The following is a 24,513-nucleotide window of genomic DNA, read 5'->3' as shown; positions in this document are numbered from 1 at the left end:
GCCTGGTGATCGTCCCCTTTAGACACGGCGATGTGATTCTACGACTTCATCCGGATGAACTAGAACTACTCCAGCAGCCTGACGAGGTCGATATTGGATTCAGTAGTGCAAGCTATTGAGTAGGAATGAATGGCTAGTGTACAGAGTGATGTCTCTCAAAATCACTGAAACTGTGTGAAGAAATTGGCCGGTATAAAGGAGCATCCTGCTGAGATTATGATACTTGGCGCCAATCCTTCCCCGGAAAGCTACCGCATGGTATTTATCTATTTTGTGGCATTCGCGCAGGCTTCTCCGCATGCATCGGTACATATTGTGGGCTAAATTAATATACAGCCATGCACTCCGTCTCTAGCGCTAGCCTTGATAGATACTGTTGCCGCTCTCATGTTGCGCAATTATCCACCTCCTGAGATTGGTGGAACCCGTCAAATTGCCAGGAGGGGAAATGTGATGGAGATGAAGATCTCTCCGTGTCTGAGGCTGGACAGCCTGAAGAATGGCTGGTGATATATAAGCATCTGCACTTCTGCTGACCCACTGAATAGAACATCAGCTCAGAACGCCACCTCCCAGAGCGGTTCACAATGCTGTCGAAAGCTGTACTTTTCTTGTCCCTTCCCTTCTGGGCTCAGGTCGCCAATGCGGCCTTTGGCATCACCACGACCAGCAGCTCCTATGTCATCGATGCCAACTCGCCGAATCCGTTGAAGTTTACAGTCAACCGGTCGAACTGCGACATCACATCGATCAACTTTCACGGCTCCGAACTGCAGTATCAAAGCACAGGCAGTCATATTGGGTCAGGTCTCGGATCTGCAACCGTCTCTGCCACTCAGAATGGTGTGTCCTACTGCCTCAGTATGACAGTATTGGATTGACCTCTCTAGGCGATTATATCAAGGTTACCTGCTCGACGAGTACCTTGACTCAGTACTTCGTTGTGCACAACGGAGACCCCATCATTCATATGGCCACCTACATTACTGCGGGTTAGTCCTCTGACGATTGCTTCAGGATCTCTGCTGACCATCCAGAACCATCTATCGGTGAGCTGCGGTTCATTGCCCGTCTCGACAACAGCCTCCTCCCAAACGAGGAGCCATTTGGTGACGTCTCAACCACCGCTGGCGGTACCGCCATTGAGGGCTCGGATGTGGTAAGTTGGTCATATCCGCAGCATACTCACGTACTGACAGCCATAGTTCCTGGTCAATGGACAGACGCGCAGCAAGTTCTACTCCAGTCAGCGATTCATCGACGACCAGAGACACTGTAGGTAGCATCTACTTTCCTGGAATCTAGGCTAACAGACACAGGCGTCGCTGGCAGTGCGCTTCGCGTGTGCATGATCCTGAACCAGTACGAATCTTCTTCCGGCGGTCCTTTCCACCGGTATGTATTTTTGTCCCTATATCCGAGCTGCCACTGATTTCAACAGCGATATCAACTCCAACAACGGAGGCGACTACAACTCCCTCTATTGGTACATGGTAGGTGTTTGTCTGTCCGGACTCGTACAGTCACTAATGCGCCCAGAACTCCGGCCACGTCCAGACAGAATCGTACCGCATGGGTCTGCACGGCCCATACTCGATGTACTTTAGTCGCAGCGGTACTCCCAGCACCAACATTGATACGTCTTTCTTTGCGAACCTTGGCATTACGGGCTACGTCCCGGCCAGTGCCCGAGGCACGGTGACTGGAAAAGCATCAGGTGCTGATTCCGCGTTTACATGGGTTGTCCACTGGTATTGCCCTGTCCGGGAACCCTAATGTCCGAGCATGACTGATTCTCCAGGTACAACGATGCGGCGCAGTACTGGACCTACACGGCCTCCGACGGCAGCTTCACCTCTCCCGCCATGAAGCCCGGAACCTATACCATGGTCTACTACCAAGGCGAATACAAGGTTGCCTCGACCTCTGTCTCCGTGTCGGCCGGCTCGACGACCACCAAGAACATCTCTGGGTCCGTGAAGACCGGCACCACTATCTTCAAGATCGGCGACTGGGACGGCCAGTAAGTGTTTCAGCAAAGATATCAACACATAGAGAGGTACTGACGGACTAGACCCACCGGCTTCCGCAACGCAGCAAACCAGCTGAGAATGCACCCGTCCGACTCGCGCATGGCCAACTGGGGCCCGCTCACCTACACCGTCGGCAGCTCCTCGCTGACCGACTTCCCCATGGCTATCTTCAAGTCGGCCAACAGCCCCGTCACGATCAAGTTCACGGCGTTGTCCTCGCAAACCGGCGCCGCCACGCTGCGCATCGGCACGACCCTGTCTTTTGCGGGTGGTCGACCACAAGCCACGGTATGCCTCCGTCCAGCTAGCTTTTCTTCGCAGGCTAATGAGACAGGTCAACTCGTTCACCGGACCGGCTCCCTCTGCGCCGACGAACCTCAATTCGCGCGGTGTCACCCGCGGAGCGTACAGGGGGTTGGGCGAGGTGTATGATGTTGCGATTCCGGCCGGAACGATCGTTGCGGGCACCAACACGGTACGTCGTCATCTTAACCAGTGTAACTACCAAGCTGACGGGCATAGATTACCATCAGCGTTGTCTCTGGAAGCTCCGGAGATGAGTTCCTCAGTCCCAACTTTGTGAGTGCAGTCACTACTTTGTGTGTTCTGACTAACCTTGCTAGATCTTCGACTGCGTTGAGCTGTTCCAGTAGGGGATCTAAAAGTACGAGAAGCGGTAGCTGGTAACTGGTAGCTAGTATTGACAATGAAGTATATAAAATGCTATGCTACGCTTCGCTCCGCAGTAAGACATTACCGCATGACTCTATCAAAAACAAACCAAGCACTCACAAACCCCAACCCACACAACCACCACCTCGACTCCCAGCCCATCCCTGTCCCTGTCCACGTAGCCTTCTTTCGCTCGGGTCCGCTCACTTCCAATTGTCTTTCATCCAAAGAGTGAACCAGTCGCCCCCGGATCCAAACAGCCCTCACGTTCCGATCATCCCCCGTCCACACCCACTTATGCACCTTTTCCGTCCACGACTCCCACCCAAACACATCCACAACGCCGTGCTCATGTAATCTGCCCTCCGCAGAGGACGACGTATGACCCAATCGAACCATCTGCGCATCAAAGGACATCCCAACCTCAAACCCCCCAACCTCCCCGGCTAGATCCACGACCTCCGCGCCGCCCCGCGTACCAAGGTACAGACCCTCCTCCACACTCAGCACCTCTTCACCATCACTTCCACCTTCCTTCGAATGATTATGGCTATGCCTCAACAGCCTCGAAACAAGACACGCCTGCCGCACAGCCTCGAGCACACTACAGTTATACCCGCCGCTCACATCAGTCCCTAACCCAACCTCCACACCCGCCTCTAGCAACTTCCTCACAGCGCAGATCCCGCTCCCCAGCGCTGAATTCGACGCCGGGCAATGCGATACCTTGGCGCCCCGCTTCGCAATCAGTTCCCGCTCAGATGGGGACAGATGCACCGCGTGCGCGAGGATTGTGCGCGGCGTGAGGAGCCCGAAGTCATCGTAGACAGAGGTATAGTCCTTGCTTGATGGAAAGAGCTCGCGGACGAGGGATATCTCGCCTGTATTCTCGGAGAGGTGGGTTTGGATGTGGAGCGGGGGATTGTAGGAGTTTGCGAGCTGGGCGAGGCCGCGGAGGGCGGGCGGGGAGCAGGTTGGCGCGAAGCGCGGGGTGAGGATCGGGTGGATGAGGGTTCCGTCTGGGTCTAGGGAGTGGATGTGGGCGATTGTTTCCTGGGATTTGGTGACGGAGGATTCGGGCGAGGAATCGAGATAATAGTCCGGGCAGAAGGACGGGTTGTCCATGCAGACGCGGCCGATGAGGGCGCGCTGGCCGCGGGCGTGGCAGAGGGAGGCGAGGAGGTTGGTGGCGGGGACGTGGATGGTGGCGAAGTAGGAGGCGCAGGTGGTGCCGTTGGCGAGGGTGCGCGCGATGACGCGCGAGTAGACGGCGCGGGCTTTGGAGGTGTCGCTGAAGGAGGATTCGAGGGGGAAGGTGTATGTTTCGAGCCAGTCGAGGAGGGTTGAGGAGCCGAAGATGCCCGAGTTGGGGTATTGCGGGGCGTGGATGTGTGTATCTCCGTCTGTCAGCTTATACCTAGAGAGATACTTGTCTAGGGGCAAAGGGAGCATACCGATGAACCCGGGGAAGAAAAACTCGTTCCTGTCCTCCCTTGCGCCAACCACCTCCGTCACCTTTCCGCTCAGCCCCAACTTCTCCGTCAACGCCTTCACGTTGCCGTCAGCTGGTGAGAAAGACCAGTCATACCCCGCGATTTTCCCGTCGCTATTCGAAACCCATAACGCGCCGTTATTAATCTCGAGCTCGGGTCGCCATTTCGCATCTGGATCCACCCCAGTCGGTTTGCGGGGAAGATGGATGAATGTTCCGAGGAACAAAGTGTATGTAGGGGCCGTTGCCGTCGCCATTGCCAGATAAAAGCGCAGTAAAAGCTATGTACTCGCAGAGATCATATACACGTATCGATGAAGCCGTCACTGACGTACGTCAATCTTATCATACAGGAAGAATGTCCTGATCATGTTAGCGCATTCTTCAGCTGCTCATGGCCATATCTTACTGTTAGTGATATGCACTCCAACGCGACATATATACAGCTTGCAAGACGAGAATGAAGCAGCAATTCCGACTCAAAGCTCAACACCAGGACATGCGGGTCGAGGCTATCTAAATAGAACTGAAGCAGGTCGCAGACAGGAATAAGTCAGGTGGATACTGGGGTAGACGGCCAATTACTATCGGCCAATTGCGGCGAGAGAAAAGTCCCTCGTGGTCGGAGAGCGGCCAGCTCCGATGCCTCAGGTACCCACTGCAGCGCCAAGACATGTGATCGTGGCAAGATCCGATAAGATAAGCATTCAGCAGTACAAGAGCTACGGACTACGGAGTATACAGACTATGACAGACTGATGAAGATACTGATGATATATTGATATGCATACTGCGTTGAGCAGCGCAAACTGGTATTAACTCGCTATTTTAGCTGCCACAGCTGGCTGCCACTCTAAACAAATCAAACGCCATCCCAATGTCTATCATGACTTGTTGAATCTTTTCATGCTGCTCATGCCACCGTAAATGCCTCAAGGCAAGTGTTGAAGAAAGGTTGAAATAAAACTGAATCAGAAGAATGTTGAAACATGGGTATCATTTATTCCGTCTCGTCCACCGGGCCGCAGGTGCAGAACAGGTTCTGATCACCGTATGCTATACATGAATTAGCTTCGTTCTTTTGATTAAAGAAAAAGGAGACGTACCATCATCCACTCGGGTCACCGAGGGCCAGAACTTCTTCTCCACCAAATATGGAAGGGGATACGCCGCAGACTCCCGTGAGTAGGGACGGTTCCACTCGCTGGACAGCAGGTCACGCTGCGTGTGAGGGGAGTTCTTGAGAACGTTACCCTCACGGGGCTGCTCGCCGCTCTCAACGGCGGCAATCTCCTTACGAATGGAAATGAGCGCATCACAGAAGCGGTCCAGCTCCGCCTTGTTCTCCGACTCAGTGGGCTCAATCATGAGAGTGTTGGCCACAGGCCAGGACATGGTGGGAGCGTGGAAGCCGTAGTCTTGCAGACGCTTGGCAATATCGATGGCCTCGATACCGCAGGTATCCTTGAACTTGCGCACATCGAGGATGAACTCGTGGGCGCAGCGGCCGTTGTCGTTGGTGTAAAGAATGGGATAATGGGGCTTGAGACGGGAGAGGATGTAGTTGGCATTCAGGAGAGTAATCTTGGTGGCATGAGTCAAACCCTTGGCACCCATCATGTTGATGTAGTTGAAGGTGATGGGAAGAATGCTGGCGCTACCCCAAGGAGCAGCGCTGATTGGGGGCGAAGAGGTCTCCCCCCGCTTGGATTGCAGGTACTCGCTGGCCGGGTGCGAAGGCAGGAAAGGACGCAGGTGCTCTGCAACGCCAATGGGACCCACACCGGGGCCACCACCGCCGTGGGGGATGCAGAAGGTCTTGTGCAGGTTCAGGTGGCACACGTCGGCACCAATCTCACCGGGAGAGCACAGACCGATCTGCGCGTTCATGTTGGCACCGTCCATGTAGACCTGGCCGCCGTGCTGGTGGACAATCTCGCAGGCCTCCTTGACACCCGGCTCGTACACGCCAAAGGTGCTAGGGTAGGTGATCATGATGGCCGCAAGGTCATCCTTGTGTTTCTCGCACTTGGCCTTGAGGTCGGCCAGATCCAGGTTACCGGTCTTGGTGTCGCACTTGATCGTGACCACGCGCATACCAGCCATGGCAGCACTGGCGGGGTTGGTGCCGTGAGCCGAGACGGGGATCAGACAGATATTGCGCTTCTCGCCTCCGTTGGCTTCAAGGTACTTCTTGATGACACGCAGACCAGCAAACTCGCCTTGAGCACCAGAGTTGGGTTGCACGGTGATCTCGGCCATGCCGGTGATGTCGGCAAGCTGCTGCTCAAGATCGTCAATCATCTGCGTGTAGCCCTTGGCCGTGTCGGCGGGCATGAAGGGGTGAATCTGGGAGAACTCGGGCCAGGAGACGGGGATCATCTCGGTGGTCGCGTTGAGCTTCATCGTGCAGGAGCCCAGAGGAATCATCGAGTGAGCGAGAGAAAGATCCTTGGATTCGAGGTGGCGGATGTACCGCAGCATTTCGGTTTCGGAATGGTGCGTGTTGAACACGGGGTGGGTGAGGTAGGAGGAGGTCCGTTCCAGGTTAGGGGGGAGGGACTTGATGCCAATCTCTTCAGAGAGTTCAACCTCGCCCTTACCGGCGTGCTTGGAGAACATTTGCAGCAGAGACTTGACCTCTTCGCGACCAACGGTCTCATCAAGAGAGATACCGACCTTGGTGGAAGACACGCGGCGGAGGAAGATGTTCTGCTCGCGAGCAGCCGCAATGAGGGCGTCGGCCTCTTGGCTGTTGGCAAATTCGACGGACAGGGTGTCAAAAACAACACCGCCCTTGACGGGAACGTTGTAACCCAAAGCAGTCAGCTTCTCCTGCAGAGTCGAGGTCATGGCCATGACACGCTGGGCGATAGACTTGAGGCCAACCGGACCGTGGTAAACGGCATACATGGCGCTCATGTTGGCAAGCAGAGCCTGGGCTGTGCAAATGTTGCTGGTAGCCTTTTCGCGACGAATGTGCTGCTCGCGGGTCTGCAGAGCCAATCTCAAGGCCCGGTTGCCCAGACGGTCCTTGGACACACCGACGACACGTCCAGGAACCTTGCGCTTGTACTTGTCGGCGCAGGCAAAGAAAGCGGCGTGAGGACCACCGAATCCCATGGGGACACCGAATCTCTGGGCGTTACCAAACGCAATATCCGCGCCGAACTCACCCGGAGCCTTGAGGACGGTCAATGCGAGCAGATCGGTAGCAACGCTGAAAGTACCACCAGCCGCGTGGATGCTGTCGCTCAGGGCCTGGAAATCGTACACACCACCCTCGGTGTCGGGGTATTGCGCGAGGACACCAATGAGGTTGTCACCTTGCTTCTTCACCAGTTCAAAGTCGTTCGCCATGATGTCACCAACCACCAGGTTGATTCCGAATCCCTCAGCGCGAGACCGCATGACCGCAATGGTCTGAGGGTGGCACAGATCAGACACAACATAGGCCTTGCCGGGTTTCTTCTGCTTAGCCATGGGGAGGGTGGCCAGAGACATGGTCATGGCCTCGGCAGCGGCGGTAGCCTCATCCAAGACGGAGGCATTGGCGAACGGCAAGCCGGTCAGATCTGCGGTCAGGGTCTGGAAGTTCAGAAGCGACTCCAGACGGCCTTGGCTGATTTCAGGCTGGTAGGGAGTGTAGCTGGTGTACCAAGCAGGGTTCTCCAGAATGTTGCGGAGGATAACCGGAGGAACAATGGTGGGGTAGTAGCCGGTTCCCAGGTATGTCTTGCCGGAGATGTCAATCTGCTTGCGGTAGGTCTCAAGCAGCTTCAGCATATCCGTCTCTCCCAAGCCACCGTGTACACTGGAGCGGGGCAGGTTGATGTTGGCGCTGGGAGGGGTGACCGTGAGGTCTTTCTTGGATAGAATATCGGCGGGAAGCACCTGCTTGACGAACTCATCCAGAGATGCTACCGGGGGATCCAGCGCGGCGAACATCTCCTGGGCCGCCTCGGGTGAGGGGCCAATGTGACGGCGGGGAAAGGTGTCGAGGGGTTGGAAGAGATCGCGGGGATGCGGGTCGCCATGGTCAGCTACAGAGCTCGTATAAACTGCCCGTCGCGAAGCTGGCGTTGCTTGTGTGGTAGTGTTGAGATAACGGCGAGTGGCCAATACCGGCGAGGGAGAGGCCTTGCGCAGGGAGATTGAGGCAGGAGAGGCACGCAACCGCGTACGAAGGGCAAGCTGGCGAGTGCCACGGAGGGCGCACCAGGATGCAGCCATACCTGCAGATAGGAGTCCAATGGACCGAGGCGGATTGTCCAGAGGAGAGGAGAGTAGGTATGTCGTCAGATGTCGGTCTCACGACTCGGCCAGCTCAACACATACAGGGATGGATTGGGGAGGAGAATTGAGATGGTAAGAAGAGAAGAAGAGAAGAAGTAAAAGAAGTCATCGGAAGAAGAAAAATGACCAGCACGAGATTGGCCGTCATAATTATTATTTTTGCTCATTGTGTCCGACAAGAAGACCGCGGACGATGACGACCGACGGCGGGAAACTTTTGGCCTCTTTCTCCAACACGCCGATAACGCTTGTCCGGGCCAATCACCGTCGATTGCATTCATGCCGACGCGACTGATAAGAAGTTTTCCGCGGGAAATTTTTCACCGGCATCAAGGGCAAATCCAATGCTGCGAGGAGCAACTCGAAGAAAGTTGTATGTCAATGATACAAACTTTTACTTAAATTGAGCTAGACACAAATATTCCAGACCTCACGTTGGATTGCCGATCTACTCTGTCGTGCAAGTGCCGACCATCAGCTTCTCCCGCAGTCCAGCTTCTCCGGTGTCTTAATTTTTTCCCCGAGGTGCTTTTCCTGCGGAGTTCTCAGGGAAATACCGGGGACATCCAATAATGGATCATAGCGCTGTTTCTATATCTGGGACAACCTATCAGTTCTGTAGTCAATGCGATAATCATCTACTCTAAGTCAAACCACTTATCTTGCAGCAACTCGGCTGCCGGCGGCCCGTCCCTCGGATCAAGTTTCATTATCTTGACACTATTAATGGGCATCAGCTGAATGATGAAAGGCAGTGCTATTCCAAAGCTGAATATAATCAGATAATAAATTGTATAAGTTATGTTGGTGAAGGTGTGCCCTAGAACCCAGAGTGTGCGGCGGTCTATTTGAGTAGTTTGACTAGTAAAGTGACTCTTGGTCCATACACCGGGGAGATACAGGGAGTTCATTTATTTCCAAAATATCAAGAACATCACTAGTTGTAATAACTGGCGAAATACACACAATTGTCATCTAGTGATCTGTCTCTTCAAGGCAATAGAGCTCTGTATAGGGAATGTATTTCGTGTAGAAGCAGATTGATTGGAAACAAGATAATGTTCAGCATGTATATAGATCCCCGAATTTGCGGATGAGAATAATAACAATCAGTCTTCTCTGAATCACAACGTTGAGACCTGCAACACCTGGGCCCTTTGGTCCGTCTTCTCTACGCTGACTTCTTCCAAACATTTGTTGACCTGCTGATCTAGGATAATCAGTGCGCATTCACCCAAGTTGTCTCCTTGCACGGATGCGCGTCGCGCCACTCCTGTATTCGCTGAACGTTCCAGCCTGAGAACCAACGCCGCTGACCCTCAGGCAGCCGTTTTGTTCCAAGCCTGAAGGATTCAGTCGATATATGGCACTCGCCCTCGCTATACCGCCATTGGAAGCAGTGATTCTCGCACGCCTCTCGACATGATTCCATCGAAGGGTTGTCCAGGTTCACCGGCACAAAGGCGAGATTGTCCCAGTCATCCTCCTGGATGCGCATCCTACCCGGTGGAAAGGGCAACTCTGAGAGTTCCCTGAAGAGCAGCGGTACCTACGGCTGTTAGCGCTGTGCTGTATTTCATCTGTCTTAAGGGTCATACCGCGATACTGTCGCGGGCCTGCTCGAAATCAAAAATGATGCTGCGCTCCCGCGGCTTGACATGATGCATTGTAATGACGGGCTGACACCACTGATTTGATCCAAACTCCAGTGTCACGGGTTTTTCCCCGTTCATTTGCGGCCAAAAATTTTGGATTCCCGCATTGTGCTCCTGCTTGAGCGCCCGTCCCAGCACGAAATCCCCGCAGCACTCAGTCGGAAATACATCGTCGTAACGACCCGCCGTCCAGGCATTCTTCCCCACAAATGCCTTCATCAGCGCTTTTGAAATGACATAGCCGCTCCCACCGTGGCCAAAACCCTGGTCTCCAACGAAGGCCGCGGAGCCCATGTACAGCTTCTTCTTCGGCGAGAACTGACGCAGCCAGAGGAGGAGGTTCGTCCAGACGATATACGTGTCGCTCTCAATGAAGACATACCAGTCCATGTTTGGGCGCTGGACCCAAGTCTTCTCCACCATGTGCAGGAACTTGTACTTATCCAGATTCCAGGCTGCCTTACCGTCATTCTTAAGTGTGGTGATATCCAGGCCCCCACGTTGATACTCTTGTTGTTGGCGGTATAGCTCGAAGTCAGCATGAGTCTTTTTCATGGTTTCGTTGAAGTCCGCTAACGCATCGATGATATGGTAGTGGCCAATCTGCTCCTCAAGGTCGGAGAAGATCAAGAAATCCCGCGCGCACCCGAGCGTCGTCAGCAGCTGAGTTGGTAGTTTCTCATAAATCTCTGTGGCGCCGGACTTCACAACGAACAGGATGTTGCCTGGGTCGGGGAGAGCGTGGCAGCGACGGTCGGTACGGAGGGAGTCTTCGCTCAAGCCAGATGCCACCAGATTAGCACCGTAGGCCTTTTGGCTGCCGGTCATCTCATGTGGAGTTATGCCCCAGGATGCCGGCATCACCTCGTAGAAGACAACCAGTGTAAACAAGGACAACACGGCTGCAATCATCATTGATGCAAACCGGCGAAATAGCTTCAACTTCAATACAAACGGCTTCATCTCAAACGCGACCCTCGATTTAGACCCTCAGTCTGAGTGCTCCAGGATGAGAAGTCTCGGCAGTAGCAGCGAGACATTCCCAAATATATCCCGCTTAGGGTTGGCATCATAGGGAGTTCAGTTAGCGTCAGAGTGCGCTGTCCAGGGTGACTATTTCTTCTTGCTTGTGTTGTTGCGCGCCTGTAAGTTAACACTGAGATGGAAGCTACCTGCGCCATTGATCAGTCCACTGTGGCGTTCGGTTGCGTTCGGCATCGCATGCCACCGTGATCTTTAGGAGTGAGGGTGCAGTTATTTTGGGCACCCTGTCTTCCAGCGTGATGTGGAAAGCCTACAGAGCCGTGGGAACGCTGTCTTGGCTCTTGCAGTCAGCACCGCAACAATAAATGACTGGACTAGTTCCAGACGCTCTTGTGTTCGGAACAGCAAGTGTCAATATCACAGGGTTTTGCTTACAATCAGCCGCGTACACTGTTGTTAGTTTAGAGCCCCACAGGTACCACAGTAAAAAACTTACTCCACAGTCCGCCGTACCGCACCGAAACAATCCATGTGTGGTTTCTCTCGCCCGGTGATGAATCGGATCTTTCGGATCCGACTAATCAATCAGTAAGACAGCCCTACAATGGAACACCCAGGCGGTAATGAACTTCTATTAAACAAGGTTCGCACTTAGAACTTGTCTATGATCTCACTATTTTCGGGGGCACTACTCCTTGACTCTTTCATCTATGAGTACGAGGAAGCAGTGATTTAGTTTCCCCTTTCCATGGCGCTCAAAGTTAACGCAACCAAAACAAAGGGGACTTCTTTGAGTGAAACAGTATTCTGGCACTTCATCATCCTAATCAGTGTGCTTTGTGGCAAGGCATATGGCGCCTTTGTCAAGAGTCAGAATCAGCTGTCTCTACAGTTTCTATCTTTCTGTTTTTAAAATGGATATGCTCCTCTATCCATTATGCAGCGACTAGAAACCCACATCCATTCCAGATGGCAACTTCACAGACCGCTAGTGAAGCCACCGGGTTCATCATTATTACCCGGCCGCAACAATTCCTTTTCACAGCTTTTGCTAGCATTGCACTGTTCACTTCGATTGAACTGGTCATTCTCTGTTTTTCCACCTTCAAGCGTTACCGCGGATTGTACTTTTGGAGTCTCCTCATATCCTCATGCGGCCTCATCGTCCACTGTGTTGGGTTCATACTATTCTTTTTCGTTGCTCTCTCTTCCTACATCTCCGTCACCATCATCATAATAGGCTGGTATTGCATGGTAACTGGTCACTCAGTCGTGCTATGGTCCCGACTCCATCTTGTCCTCTATCGGCGAAATCTCCTTAGGGCGATCCTCTGTCTTATTGCCACCGACGCTATCTGTCTGCAGATCCCGACAACCGTGCTACTATATGGCGTTGTCACGCCGAACTCACCTTCCTCCTTTGTGGAGGGATACGACATCATGGAACGAATCCAGTTGATCGGCTTTTGTTTCCAAGAGTCCCTTCTTTCAGGGATATATATATGGGAAACCAGCAGGCTGCTGCGTCTTCGACCACAGCGTTCCGCTCATCGAGTAATCCTCACTCGCTTGCTGTTAATCAGTGTCTTTATCCTTGTGCTGGACGTGGTGGTGGTAGTCTTTCAATATGCGGGTCTGTTTTCTCACCAGGTTTTCTTCAAGCCAGTGGCGTACAGCCTTAAGCTGAGATTGGAGTACGCCATCCTGGGGAGTTTAATAAAACTCACAAAGAGTGGGTGTTCTTTTGAGCAGAGGTGGCCGAGCGAGCAGATCCGTAACCCTGGGCCGTTGTCCGGCAACCACTGTTCAAACCTAACTGATAGCCCGCGGAATGAGACAGATGGCTTGGCGGGAAGCAGCTATCAACGCTGCAGTTTAAACCAATCATGCAACATTGCGACGTTCTCTGCCTGATTACAGTCTGAGAAATTGTGATATCTGCTCTTCAAGGAGCCGCTGGCTTTTGGTCCTGGGGCGTGCCTCGTTTTGCGACTAAGTTTCCTTGTCTCAGTGTCGATTATTAGATGATGGGCTTATAGGATTATAGATAATATACCTTAGTCATGGTCACCTTAGCCAACAGGCACTCAGATACTACTATATTAAACAGTCCTCCTAGTAGATTACTTACTAATAAGCTCTGCTCTTATTACCCAGACAGTATTGTAGAGGAGGATGTTAAAATATATATTAAGGGTGATATTAGCTTATTATATAACTTATAACAAGTGCTAGGTCTCCCCAGCTATAGAGGTGGCTTAAAAATACATTAGACCTTGGTATTCATACAGTGTATTATGTATACATAGCTGGCTGGGAATAGGACTACAGTGATATTAAAGCTTCTGCTAGTGGTATTAATTACAGGCCAGGCAGGTAACAGGCTGAGAAGTCATAGTCAAAGAGGCATCCATGCTTCTGCAAGGTCATACCAAACTGGCTGGATGGATAGACAGTGCATTGCTAACTTGTGCTATTTGTATCTTGGGTTATATAATACTGATCCTGGACTGATCTACAGGCACTGCCAAGGTGCAGCCATACAAGCAAGAGGAAAGTCCGGTCCATGCAGCTGCCATCCGCATGCTCTCCGCGAGTTATCTACGGGGAAGAAACCTTCGACTTGGCGGATTCGCCCTGATCAAGAATTACCATAGCGACAACTTAACTACGCCCATGTTACCTCATTTTCTCACAAGGTGGCCTTGAACAGACTGATCACTATATGTCCGGCTGCGTACCTCCCCAGTCATTATGACTGGTGATGCTCTTGTACGTATGGAAATAAATGGACTTTTTCTGTCTCCCTGGTATATGGTCCAAGTAAATGGCAATACTTAAGCCAGCTGGTTAAGGTCCCGGCCAAATTCATTCTCTGTGGAATGTTAGTTAGGCGCGGGGAAATCAGGAAGCCTTCCCCGATAAGCTCAGCGCCATAATTTTTTAGACGCTGCGCATAGATCTCATGTCATATGGGGCTACGGGGCGGCTCACAACTCCGCCAAAAAAGGCAGGTGGTTTGCGTTGCCGGAGATAAACCGGATCTCTAGGATCCGATGACTTCCATAAAAATGGTCGATACATCCCAAGGCAGGCACAATAACCAAGGCTCCCCAAGGACGTTAAACCTTATCTTAAGGCTAAGGGGAGTATATTTTAGTCAAGGTCCACGGGATCTGATCTTGATTCTGCTTGGTCAACCGGGCCCCATTTTGGAAGCAGATCCGTTGCGGCTGAAACATTTGATATGTAGGTAACTTAATTTTGTTGTAGCGACACAAAACTACCCATCCAATAGGGAGAGGGGAGGCGGATTTGGAATGAAATAAGCGGTAAAGTATATAAACATGCCCAATTGCCTGCGGCATCTTGGCGGCTTGGCTTGAGTTAGAGGAACACTCCACCTTGCCAAGACATTCTCCGCTTGAGGCAGATCTGATGAGATCGACGCTCCTCGATAAGGCATGTGCTACTCTGTCGACCAAGGATCGAGATCCTAGAGTTGCGCGGTACACGTCAGATACTGTCATCGGCGTTGTGTAGCCTCTCGGTGGAATTACGAAGACGGCAGTTACGCAATCTCGTCCGAGGGAACCCCCCGGTTATCGACATATGACTTTGATTTTCTCGGTATGCCCCAAACGCGTCCCTCCGTTTGCCCGGTTTAAGGGACTGAATAAGTGGCGAAATGCCAAGTATTGAATGACTTGATCTACTATGATACTAAGCTCTCTACGTAGAATTACACAAAGCAGCCAAACCCCAAACCGCTTTACGGCCGAAGATGAAGGCTGTCAATAGACTACCGATGAAGCTTCCGGATTTCGGCCTACACCAAAATTATTTGCAGAGGGAGTTTCCACTTTCGAGCACCGTGTATATATGTTAGAGTAACTTGGTGACGTCGACACGAGTCCTGGCTTGATGGTTTGTGATCGTTTGATATCGCACCGTATATAGGTCTGCGGGTCCGCGTCCACACCACCAAAAGGACATATGTCACTCACAGGGATGAATCGGATCTGTCTGTTCAGACGAGATCACTGTGAATGCTTGGCATGCGTCAATGCCACCAGTATAAGATATAGCTTCTGCAGTAGAAAACAGGCGCTGTGCTATGTACCCGCTCCGCCGAAGGTGTCTAGGAGTGTCGGTCTAGACCATGGGACTACTAGAGCCCCACGCTGGCGACAGATTCTGTGATCACTCACACGGTCATATCGCTCAATCAACTTGTCGCATGTACCCCGCCAAGAACTCGTGCGCGTCCGTGGAAGTTGCAACCTCACCCCGATCTACATTTTCTGCCAGCACCTTGACAGGCGGAATTTCCCAAAAGTAGGTTCTGCGAGACGGATCTACTCTGTATTTGCTACCGGAACCCAGAGAGACAAGCGATCATCAGGCACACTCTGGCCGATTCCATTTATAGATTCGGCGAGTATGTTATCATCAAAATCGTGCCCCGCCGGGCAACAGATTGAATCGATTAAGAGAGGCTTATCAACAGGCTGTCTATAAAAGCACCAGGGTCCTTTCTGATTTGAGTCGACTCCACTGTTCTTGTTCTCTTTGCCACCAGTCGATCCGTTCTCCTGTGATTGTATCAGATCAACCAACGTACTGCCCTTTATTCTTAACCATGTTGTTAACTCTGATCCCAATTCTCCTCGCTACAGCCACGCTTGGGGCAACAATCAATGGTACGTAGACCCTAACTGCTTAGAGGTGATCAGTGTAGAATCGTCCATCTGATCTGCTTTTCCCAGAGCCAGCCGTCGCTATATCCTCCACCGATCTCAATCACACCGCCCTTCCACTCTACAAAAGGTAAACCCATCTGGTGCTCGATGGTAATTGCTAAGTGCTACGCTGAAACTTTGCAGGACCACTGGTCCAGGGTGCAACAGTCTTGATAATTGTGAGCTGAAGTCTGTTAAGGCCCGCTGCTGCTGTTATACACCTAACCGTGCCGATGGCCAAGTGGGGACTTGTCGTTGGGTCTGGTTCTCGTGCGGGTCTGACTGCCATCAAATCCGATAAAACAGCTGCGCCCAAGTCCCCCACAAGCAGATAGTCCAGAGGGAATAACTCGGTGAAGTTGAAAATTATTTTGGTCAAGAGTTATTTCCTACAGCTCGCATGGATGGGAGCTTTAGACAACGCTGGGCAATCTGATATCTGATTCTACCCGCGCGCAGCAACCAGACTCGGAAGAGAGTCTTATTTGTCATGTTCATCAATTTTATCGCGTGTTTACTTCTTGTTATCCACGGTGATTCGACATCGCCCCAGTGTGTTGCGCTGATTTATCCTCATTATATGTGCTGATTAATTTCAACCTCAGACGTCTCTTTTGTGGTGTTATTTGAGAAGACCCTATATGCTCTTCACTGGATTTTGTTGTCTTGTCTTTACCTGTGGCAACTTTACATGATCTCTATAGCTCACAATGGTCTTTGGTTGACTTCACTTACTGTATACCGAACTAGCTGGGTAGGCAGTGCGCTTCTACGTGTGCTATATCATGTGGGCAATATAACACTGGCCCTAGACTGATCCACAAGGGCTGCCACGATGCAGCCATACTAAACTGAGCATTTTACGTTGCTCTTGCAGCCCTGATGGGGCGTGCCGTTCGCGGGTTGTTTAAAGAAGAATCTTCTCCAAGTTGGCGGATCTGCCCTGATCAATACTTACCGTAGCTATAACTCATATACGCGTCTGTTACACTCTTTCCTCACAGGTGGCCTACTTGATAGAGCCTCGATTCATAATATTCCCCTGAGGAACGCCGTGCTTGCCTGCCGGTAGTACACGGAAATGTATTTCTGGGAGTTATTTATTGGGTATGGGTACGGAGATGATCAGAATATCTGGGTTGCGTATATATATCGCTGGTACTTTCTTTCGTTCAAGCAGTGAGGTTGCCATCCTCCTAGGTAAATAGTTGACTTATACTGCACTATCCGCCTCCTCCTCCCTCCAAAACATCCAAGAAACAGAGATCATCAGTTTTAATCCAGCGGCCAGCCACAGAACAGACGAGATGTCCTGTGTCGCCTTTGTAATCCATCCCCCAGCAATTGCCCCAATTAGTGTTAGAATAAACGCCACCACGCGACGATCTCGCTTCTCATTGCGAAGGAGAAACAGTTTGGGGTCTGAGACAAGATCACAAAGAAGACTGGTAATGACCACAGTCGGAATCTCGTTGAACCCCAGCGCCCGGCTAGCAACAATCTGACCTGCAGATTGAATACTTAAAAGCACAATAGGGGTTTCCTGGGTCCAATGGGCCTCGCCTGCAGTGGGGCTCGATGAGAGGCCGCGTACCACCCCACCCTGTACCAGCGACGCAGTAATGACCAGAATGGCCACCTGTAGGACAAATGAGAGGCACAAGGTCCCTCGGCGTCTCGGCCCGAGAAGATGGTTCAGTCGGGCGAAGAGGAAGCAGCCGATGACGAAGCATCCAATCGAGGTGAGAGAGCGCGCCCAGCCGTATGGTCTTGGATTCTGATTTGAAGCACCCAGGCCAACAAAAATAGTGTTCCCTAAAGCATGAGCTACCATGTTCGGGGGATAATTCCGGTTGACTTACCTGTTTGCATTGAGACGAAGGTGTTGTAGGCTGCGTAATCAGTAGCTGAAGAATAAGACGCATATCTGGATTACGTACCAGCATAGAGGGTGCTGTCCACAAGGCCAGAGCTCAGACAGCAAGCATACAGGAGTACCTCGGTGTGTTTGGCATTGATGTCGGTTTTGAAAAAACCAGCAACGCTCTTCTTCTTGCGGTCTGAGTAGGAGGGCATTGTGCTGGGTCTTCGTTCAAAGGGCAACAAGGAATGACATAGAAAATGAATGAGAAGCAGGGGGAAGGCGGAGACACTCAAGTAAATGATTCCAGTCCCCTCGTGTCGGCAGACGATTCTCCCCCGGGCTACGTCAAGACCTCAAGACCCTTTGTTTCTTCGGCATTGGTTCAGGGAGATTAATACGGAAATCTTCAACACCAAGATGGACGGCTCGGTCAAAGCTCCTCAGCAAATCATAGGCTATGTTTTCAGCGTGATCAGTCTGTTGGGTTCTAGATGCTCAATGAAACGGTGTGTGGTGGCGCCGATAATCGCGTCCCTAGTGCCAAGGGGCATGGCCAGACAAGGCCAGAGGAAACTGTGCATCGGAGATGGAGACGTGCTCGGAGGGTTTCGGTGCACTGGTAGAGGTCGGAGACTACATAGTACACTGACCGGGAGAAGACTTGCGATTTGAAGTCAACCAACTCATACCTCTCTCGACCATGGGCCAGGCATTGCGCCACAAGATCCACCACATTGGACTTCGGTGTTGCGTAATCACTCAAGCCGCTTGGTACTGGAAATTCCGTTTCTGAGAGATTCTACTGTTTCTTGGTGTATGCTCAGGGTGTATTGCTGATTACAGCGATGAGGTTCTATCCCCGGGGTCTTTACAAAGACAAACTCTATCATCCAGCTGTGCGAGTTACGATAATGAGACTCCTTAACAATAGTGAGTTATCCAATGGCGCGAAATTGCACTGAGAACAGAGGAGTTGGTCGGAGAAATTAGGGTATAAAACAGTTCCTCTTGTCATGCCAGATCATTTTCTTCAACGCACTCGTCAACCACTCAGATATTCACTATTCTTCCACTCTGCCAAAATGAGTAGCATCGCAATCACTATACAGAAGGACAACCTTTATGAGATTAACGGAGAAAATCATGAGCTGACAATCAGTCTGAACATGATTCCGGGTGCTACCAAACTCCGCAGGCGGCTCCGTGATCATGGCGAACTGATCATCTGTCCGGGAGTTTATGATGGCCTGTCTGCAAGAATTGCCATGCAACTCGGCTTTGAAGCTCTCTACATGGTATAAATATTATCTATGTCCATACAATCTCTCAATGCGCAGGCTAATCTTGTAGACTGGTGCGGGGACAACCGCCTCTAGACTTGGGATGGCAGATCTCGGGCTCGCCCAGCTCTACGACATGAGAACCAATGCGGAGATGATTGCAAACCTGGACCCTTGTGGTCCTCCTCTGATTGCTGACATGGATACTGGCTACGGAGGTATGTAGTCAGGTAGCTCTCTTCAACCTTCCTAGGCTAACTACGGCAGGTCCACTCATGGTCGCCAAATCCGTCCAGCAGTACATCCAAGCTGGCGTGGCTGGCTTCCACATTGAGGACCAAATCCAGAACAAGCGATGCGGCCATCTCGCGGGTAAGAAAGTTGTCAACTTGAATGAGTATCTCACCCGCATCCGCGCCGCAAAGATAACCAAAGACCGACTTCGTTCAGATATTGTGGTGATTGCCCGCACCGATGCGCTGCAGCAGTACGGCTACAACGAGTGCATCCGGCGGCTCAAGGCAGCGCGGGATATTGGAGCGGATGTAGGTCTGCTGGAGGGATTCACTTCCAAGGAGATGGCGCGCCAGGCAGTCCAGGATTTGGCCCCGTGGCCATTGCTGCTCAACATGGTTGAGAATGGGGCCGGCCCGGTGATTACAACGAAGGAGGCCAAGGAGATGGGGTTTCGGATTATGATCTTCTCCTTTGCATCATTGGCGCCTGCGTATCTGGGCATCAGGACTGCTTTGGAGCGATTGAAGAACGAAGGAATCACCGGTATCCCTGAGGGACTGGGACCTAAGAAGCTCTTTGAAGTCTGTGGTTTGATGGAATCAATGAAAATCGACACAGAGGCGGGAGGCAATGAGTTTACTAACGGCGTCTGACCGACTTTGGATTTCTTTTTTTGCGTTTCCATATTCCAACCTTGTATCTCATTTATAAGTCCCCAATAATACAACCACCTCTATACCTCCAAAGCCACATGCTATTCTATTGGCCTTAAGATCAACATGTTCATGATCCTGACAGAAGAAATCGCTTGTCAACTAGAACTGAGAAGAGTAGAAACAGTGTAAATAAAATCTTCTGTTGTCATCTCCTTGCTGTCCATGAGGGCTTTGTAGTGTTCAACCTTCTCCTCGACCTTGTCATATGCAGCTAAATCATCCAGCTTGTTAGTCACAAATGTTTCCACTTCCTCTGTATCCCTATACTCATCCATGCGCTCATCCTACCATTCAGCACCTCGATGCTTCCGCAATTGCATGCAAGGGAAGCTAGGCGTATCGAAAAAGCCGCTCGACAGAAGCATATGCAGCCACATGGCACCTGAGTCTTCGGACCATTGGAGGAGTTCGGAGAGTTGTTTCTCTTGATCTMCTGTCATATTTGCCTCTTCTTCAGCCAGCACACGCTTATAGATTTCCAGACATTTAAAGTAGCGATCAGTGGCTTTCGGAGCCTCTCCCTCTTCGAAGTCCCACTCGCTGTTAACGGGGCGATCCATAAGGAGCCACCAAGGAGCTGAACCGAATAACTGAGCTGGGCCGACATAAACCCACTCAAGGTCTACTACGCCGGCGATTGTAAGGTCATCCTTACTTCGCACAATCACATTTCCTAGGCGAAAATCATCACAGATGAGTTTGAAAGGGCCTTGGTCGTAGGTAGTATTGGTTAACTCAGGTATTAGAGACTGTAAAATCTTCAATGACGCGTAGCTCGATCTGGCAGTCCACGGTCCTGCGATTGAATTCGGTTGTAGTCGTAGTTGTTGCCAGTCTTGGTTGTTCACATACTGCAAATATTCTCTAGTCGTAGAGAAACCCTCATTTCGATCGCCTATGATTGTTAGTAAACATTCCTATTTCGTCACATAGCACAAACCAAACGTATTGACACCTCCTGCCCTCAGGATCTCGTGTACCTTCCATGTGAGTGGACGATTAGGCGCGGGAAATTTCGTCCTTGGGGTGGGCAAGCTGCCCATGCGTTCGAAATCGATCTTGAAAAGCTGCAACATAAAGCGCGCCATCTGCCTGTAGACGTGTTCGATATCGGCATCAGGGATTCCTTCCTTAAGCAGTCTTGAACTGCCTTCAGCAAATACATCATTAAGACAGACGCCATCGATAAAGCTCATCAGCATGAAAGGACCCAGACCGAGTGGGTTTTCCTCTGAAATCCCCCAGGCGTAGATTTCTGGGACGGGAATCGACGTCTTCTCCCGGATCAGATGAATGGCTTCCACTTCCATGGCCGCCTTCTCGTCTGCATACTCTGGAGAAATGCTGCTAGCTCGAGGGAGGCGGAGAAACCAGGTTGTCTTATCGTCAAAGACAAGCTTCTGGCCCAGGTTGTATGCACCGTTCAGGAAACCACCGTCCAGCTGGCACGAAAGATTTTTGGGATGGAAACCCTTGGCCCAGGTGCGGATACGTCCGTCCACGCGAGCCATGTTTACCTTATTGACCCAATCGGACTCCTCCGCCATATGCAGAAGGTCGAGAGGTTTATGGTATTTGATGATAGAGCATTGTCTCCGTGTACAACCGCAGAGCGAGAAATGTGTTTGCCAGAGATTCGAGAGCACCGGGTACGTATAGGCAAGGGGTATTCCATCAGTAATCCCTGTCACACATTAGTGATTTGAATGAGCATGACTGACGAGCAGATGACCAATAGATCATCAGGATCATCAGCGACCATGCTTCTTCGGAGCGGTTGCTGCTCTATGCTGTCACAAGTTGATACGTCTAATGAAGTCCTGGTATATTCAGCGCCATCAAGAAAGAACAAGTAGTTGGCCATTAAATGTACTACAAACCCTCAACCCCTTTTCTCATTATATCTACCCTCCCCATTAAACTCTCCCATCTTCGTCCCCTTCTCATTCATCTCCCTCTCCCCCCTCCTATCCCCATCCCCATCCCGACCCCGATATTGATCCTGATACTTCCGAAACTCCTCCTCACACCTCCCACAATAAACCCTCAAGTATCCCACCCCAACACAATCCGTACACCGCTCAAACGCAATCCCCTCGCCATCACAACTCCGACACTGCATCGAGATGTACGGCGCATGGAACTCCCCGCGCGCCTCGTCGCCGCCACCCTCCATCTCGAAGAACCCGCGTTTGCCGAAGCAGGAGGGGCACGGCTCGGAGGTGGTCCCTGTGCCAGTGCAGCGCCGGCAGGGGTGGGTTGTTGGGCAGGTTGTGCAGGGCATTTTGCCGTTGGCTGGTTAGTTAGTTAGTTAGTATATTGTTTATTGATGCTGTGTTTGTGTGTGTACTTACGTTTAAACTTTGGTTGTGGTAGCTAGATAGGTAGTCTGATAGATGGTGGATAGTGGGATGGTTAGTGCGGGGTATAATGTCTTAGTTCTTATGTTATAGAAGCTGGGCTATATTATGATAAGCTTAAGGCTGGAGCCTGGAGCATGACGACAGCAGTTGCATGATCAGGCTAGCGAACTAAGTAAGGACTGCTGACGGGGCTTGTTTTATGTGGGTTGAGTTATGCTTTAGGCATAGGATGATATCAGCTAGCTATCTTTCTTAGCTTGTAGTATAGGAAAACTTCATTACACTGCGTTACTATGTGAAAGCTAGCTAAAGCCACGATAGGTAGTCATATCATCCATTTAGATGATCAGATCGTATACCGAAAGCCAGCCGACCCCTCGATAATCCGCTGCCCCCGATCCGCCTGCTTATTGCAGATGCGGAACCACACGCTCATAGCCGCCACGATGATCAGAATCAGAATATTGGAGCTGCCTCAGTTAGTATTACTGCAGAAATAAGAGGAAAAGAAGGGAGGCGCACCCGATAGTCGTCCAAATGCCTGGCCGATATCCCGGCGCATCCTGGGACCGGAAGACCAGACTGCTGATGATGCCGCCGATGCCACCGAATCCCACTAGTGTCGCGCTGGAGAGCGCTCGGGTCCACTGGCCACGGACATTGTTGGCCTGGTAGGCCATGATGGCGGGGATGTTGGCGTTGGCGCCCGCCGTGGCGAGGAAGACGCCGAAGTAGCGGACGGCGTTATTCGAGTGGAACCCCAGGATGGGCAGGCCGATCAGGCACAGGATGGAGTTGATGGCGACGAGCACGCCTCGCACGCGGTACTTGTCGCCGACCCAGGCGGAGGCGAACATGACGATGCCGGCGAAGACGAAGGGGGGTGCGACGAGGCATTGGGAGGCGCCGACGCTGTAGCCCATGCCTTCTTGGAGGATGATGGGCAGGAAGTATGCGATGGCGTAGGTGACGGTGGTCGTGCAGCTGCGATGGTCAGTGGTGGAGTAGTCACTGCCGGAAATAAACTTACAGGAAAATCATTGCGAAGCCCCAAATCTTAGGATCGAGCGCGGGGGTGAGGAAGCGTCTTAGAGTAAAGGGTTCATTATCAGCATCGGACCGGTCCCGGTTGATGCGCCGGACGATAAAGGCGCATTCTTTTTCGCTGAGGAATCGCCAGGACTTGTGTGCGCGATCGGGAAAGTCGACGAGCAGGAGAAGGGTCAAGACTCCAATAACTCCGGTGATCTATATCATCAGTACTGGCATTAGGTCTTACGGGCTCAACTTACCACTCCCTCCATGATGAAGATCCATCTCCAGCCTCCCAGGCCTTGGATACCAGCCATTTGAGACAAGCCAAAAGCGAGAATACCCGCCAGGGCTGAAGCAACACATCCGATAAGATAGAACACAGAGAAGCGCTTTTGGACGTCATCTAGATCAAGTCAGTACACTGCACCAGCCATCCGGGGCGAAGGGACACTTACATCTGACATACCAACTGGAAAGCAGGTACACACAGCCGGGAAAGTACCCTGCTTCCAGAATACCAAGCAGCACGCGACATACAACCATTTGCTTCCAATCTTTCGTGAAGCCCATTCCCTGTCTCGCGATTAGGCTGATGACCCCCGATCTGAACGAGGAAACATACGACCAGGATTGCACCCCATGAAATGACAATAGCTCCCAGAAAGAATGTAGGACCCAGTTTTCTCGTGATAACCGTCATGGCGGGTTGGAAGATGACATAGGGGACGAAGAATATAAGCACAATGACGGACTATTCAGTCAGTGTCAGGTACTTGAAATCGAGACGTCACACATACATATCTCGTTCCGACATGCAATCCCAACTCCTTGATCATACTGCTCAAGTTAACATCATCCAACACATTTGATGAAGTCAAAGGTCTCATACCCCGCCACAGCAGCCATACTGAGATTCGTCCTGTCCATCAGCGAGATGCAGTATGCGAGACCCGTCATGGTGACCAGCCGCCGGTCAATGCGATGGATGATCTTGCGCTGCTCTTCGTACGAGTATTCCTCGTCATAGTCAACGTTGTCGAGAGCGCGCTGGCCGACATCTTCGATATTTTCCACGCTGCCAGGCTTCTCGCTGGCAGGAGGTGACATTGCGGTTGTTTTGTCTGGTTTCTGCAATTGCGGTTGA

General features: G+C 51.6%; 8 protein-coding genes across 8 annotated transcripts; 2 read left to right on the top strand and 6 right to left on the bottom strand.

Moving 5' to 3' along the window:
* Nucleotides 1-587: 587 nt before the first annotated feature.
* Nucleotides 588-2,686, top strand: rglA (putative rhamnogalacturonase B; the record flags this gene model as incomplete). Its single annotated transcript, XM_043303134.1, has 12 exons — nucleotides 588-843; nucleotides 891-992; nucleotides 1,038-1,159; nucleotides 1,206-1,275; nucleotides 1,320-1,395; nucleotides 1,442-1,493; nucleotides 1,540-1,751; nucleotides 1,802-2,023; nucleotides 2,075-2,321; nucleotides 2,368-2,508; nucleotides 2,556-2,612; nucleotides 2,657-2,686. 12 exons carry the CDS (start codon nucleotides 588-590, stop codon nucleotides 2,684-2,686), a joined length of 1,587 nt encoding a protein of 528 aa, XP_043159069.1.
* A 100-nt stretch (nucleotides 2,687-2,786) lies between these two features.
* On the bottom strand, nucleotides 2,787-4,454 carry Asppvi_007242 (chlorohydrolase family protein; the record flags this gene model as incomplete). Its single annotated transcript, XM_043303133.1, has 2 exons — nucleotides 2,787-4,108; nucleotides 4,160-4,454. The coding sequence occupies 2 exons, from the start codon at nucleotides 4,452-4,454 to the stop codon at nucleotides 2,787-2,789; spliced, it is 1,617 nt and encodes a 538-aa protein (XP_043159068.1).
* Nucleotides 4,455-5,197: 743 nt separating this feature from the next.
* Asppvi_007241 (glycine decarboxylase subunit P) lies at nucleotides 5,198-8,430 on the bottom strand (the record flags this gene model as incomplete). The annotated part of the gene is made up of 2 exons (XM_043303132.1): nucleotides 5,198-5,253; nucleotides 5,304-8,430. 2 exons carry the CDS (start codon nucleotides 8,428-8,430, stop codon nucleotides 5,198-5,200), a joined length of 3,183 nt encoding a protein of 1,060 aa, XP_043159067.1.
* Nucleotides 8,431-9,712: 1,282 nt separating this feature from the next.
* On the bottom strand, nucleotides 9,713-11,063 carry Asppvi_007240 (uncharacterized protein; the record flags this gene model as incomplete). Its single annotated transcript, XM_043303131.1, has 2 exons — nucleotides 9,713-10,042; nucleotides 10,092-11,063. The coding sequence occupies 2 exons, from the start codon at nucleotides 11,061-11,063 to the stop codon at nucleotides 9,713-9,715; spliced, it is 1,302 nt and encodes a 433-aa protein (XP_043159066.1).
* Nucleotides 11,064-17,087: 6,024 nt separating this feature from the next.
* Asppvi_007239 (YoaK family protein) lies at nucleotides 17,088-17,950 on the bottom strand (the record flags this gene model as incomplete). Its single annotated transcript, XM_043303130.1, has 3 exons — nucleotides 17,088-17,689; nucleotides 17,737-17,766; nucleotides 17,815-17,950. The coding sequence occupies 3 exons, from the start codon at nucleotides 17,948-17,950 to the stop codon at nucleotides 17,088-17,090; spliced, it is 768 nt and encodes a 255-aa protein (XP_043159065.1).
* An 870-nt stretch (nucleotides 17,951-18,820) lies between these two features.
* On the top strand, nucleotides 18,821-19,908 carry Asppvi_007238 (isocitrate lyase/PEP mutase family protein; the record flags this gene model as incomplete). The annotated part of the gene is made up of 3 exons (XM_043303129.1): nucleotides 18,821-19,033; nucleotides 19,089-19,236; nucleotides 19,286-19,908. 3 exons carry the CDS (start codon nucleotides 18,821-18,823, stop codon nucleotides 19,906-19,908), a joined length of 984 nt encoding a protein of 327 aa, XP_043159064.1.
* Nucleotides 19,909-20,066: 158 nt separating this feature from the next.
* Nucleotides 20,067-21,482, bottom strand: Asppvi_007237 (phosphotransferase family protein; the record flags this gene model as incomplete). The annotated part of the gene is made up of 3 exons (XM_043303128.1): nucleotides 20,067-20,232; nucleotides 20,260-20,866; nucleotides 20,912-21,482. 3 exons carry the CDS (start codon nucleotides 21,480-21,482, stop codon nucleotides 20,067-20,069), a joined length of 1,344 nt encoding a protein of 447 aa, XP_043159063.1.
* Nucleotides 21,483-22,680: 1,198 nt separating this feature from the next.
* Nucleotides 22,681-24,476, bottom strand: Asppvi_007236 (putative phthalate transporter; the record flags this gene model as incomplete). The annotated part of the gene is made up of 8 exons (XM_043303127.1): nucleotides 22,681-22,804; nucleotides 22,857-23,318; nucleotides 23,365-23,582; nucleotides 23,627-23,772; nucleotides 23,825-23,942; nucleotides 23,992-24,120; nucleotides 24,167-24,206; nucleotides 24,259-24,476. The coding sequence occupies 8 exons, from the start codon at nucleotides 24,474-24,476 to the stop codon at nucleotides 22,681-22,683; spliced, it is 1,455 nt and encodes a 484-aa protein (XP_043159062.1).
* Nucleotides 24,477-24,513: the final 37 nt, after the last annotated feature.

The sequence above is a fragment of the Aspergillus pseudoviridinutans genome, assembly GCF_018340605.1.
Source record: "Aspergillus pseudoviridinutans IFM 55266 DNA, scaffold_5, whole genome shotgun sequence".
NCBI classification, from domain to species: Eukaryota; Fungi; Ascomycota; class Eurotiomycetes; order Eurotiales; family Aspergillaceae; genus Aspergillus; species Aspergillus pseudoviridinutans.
Note: the sequence above shows the minus strand (reverse complement) of the source record. Positions and strands in the feature narration are given on the sequence as shown.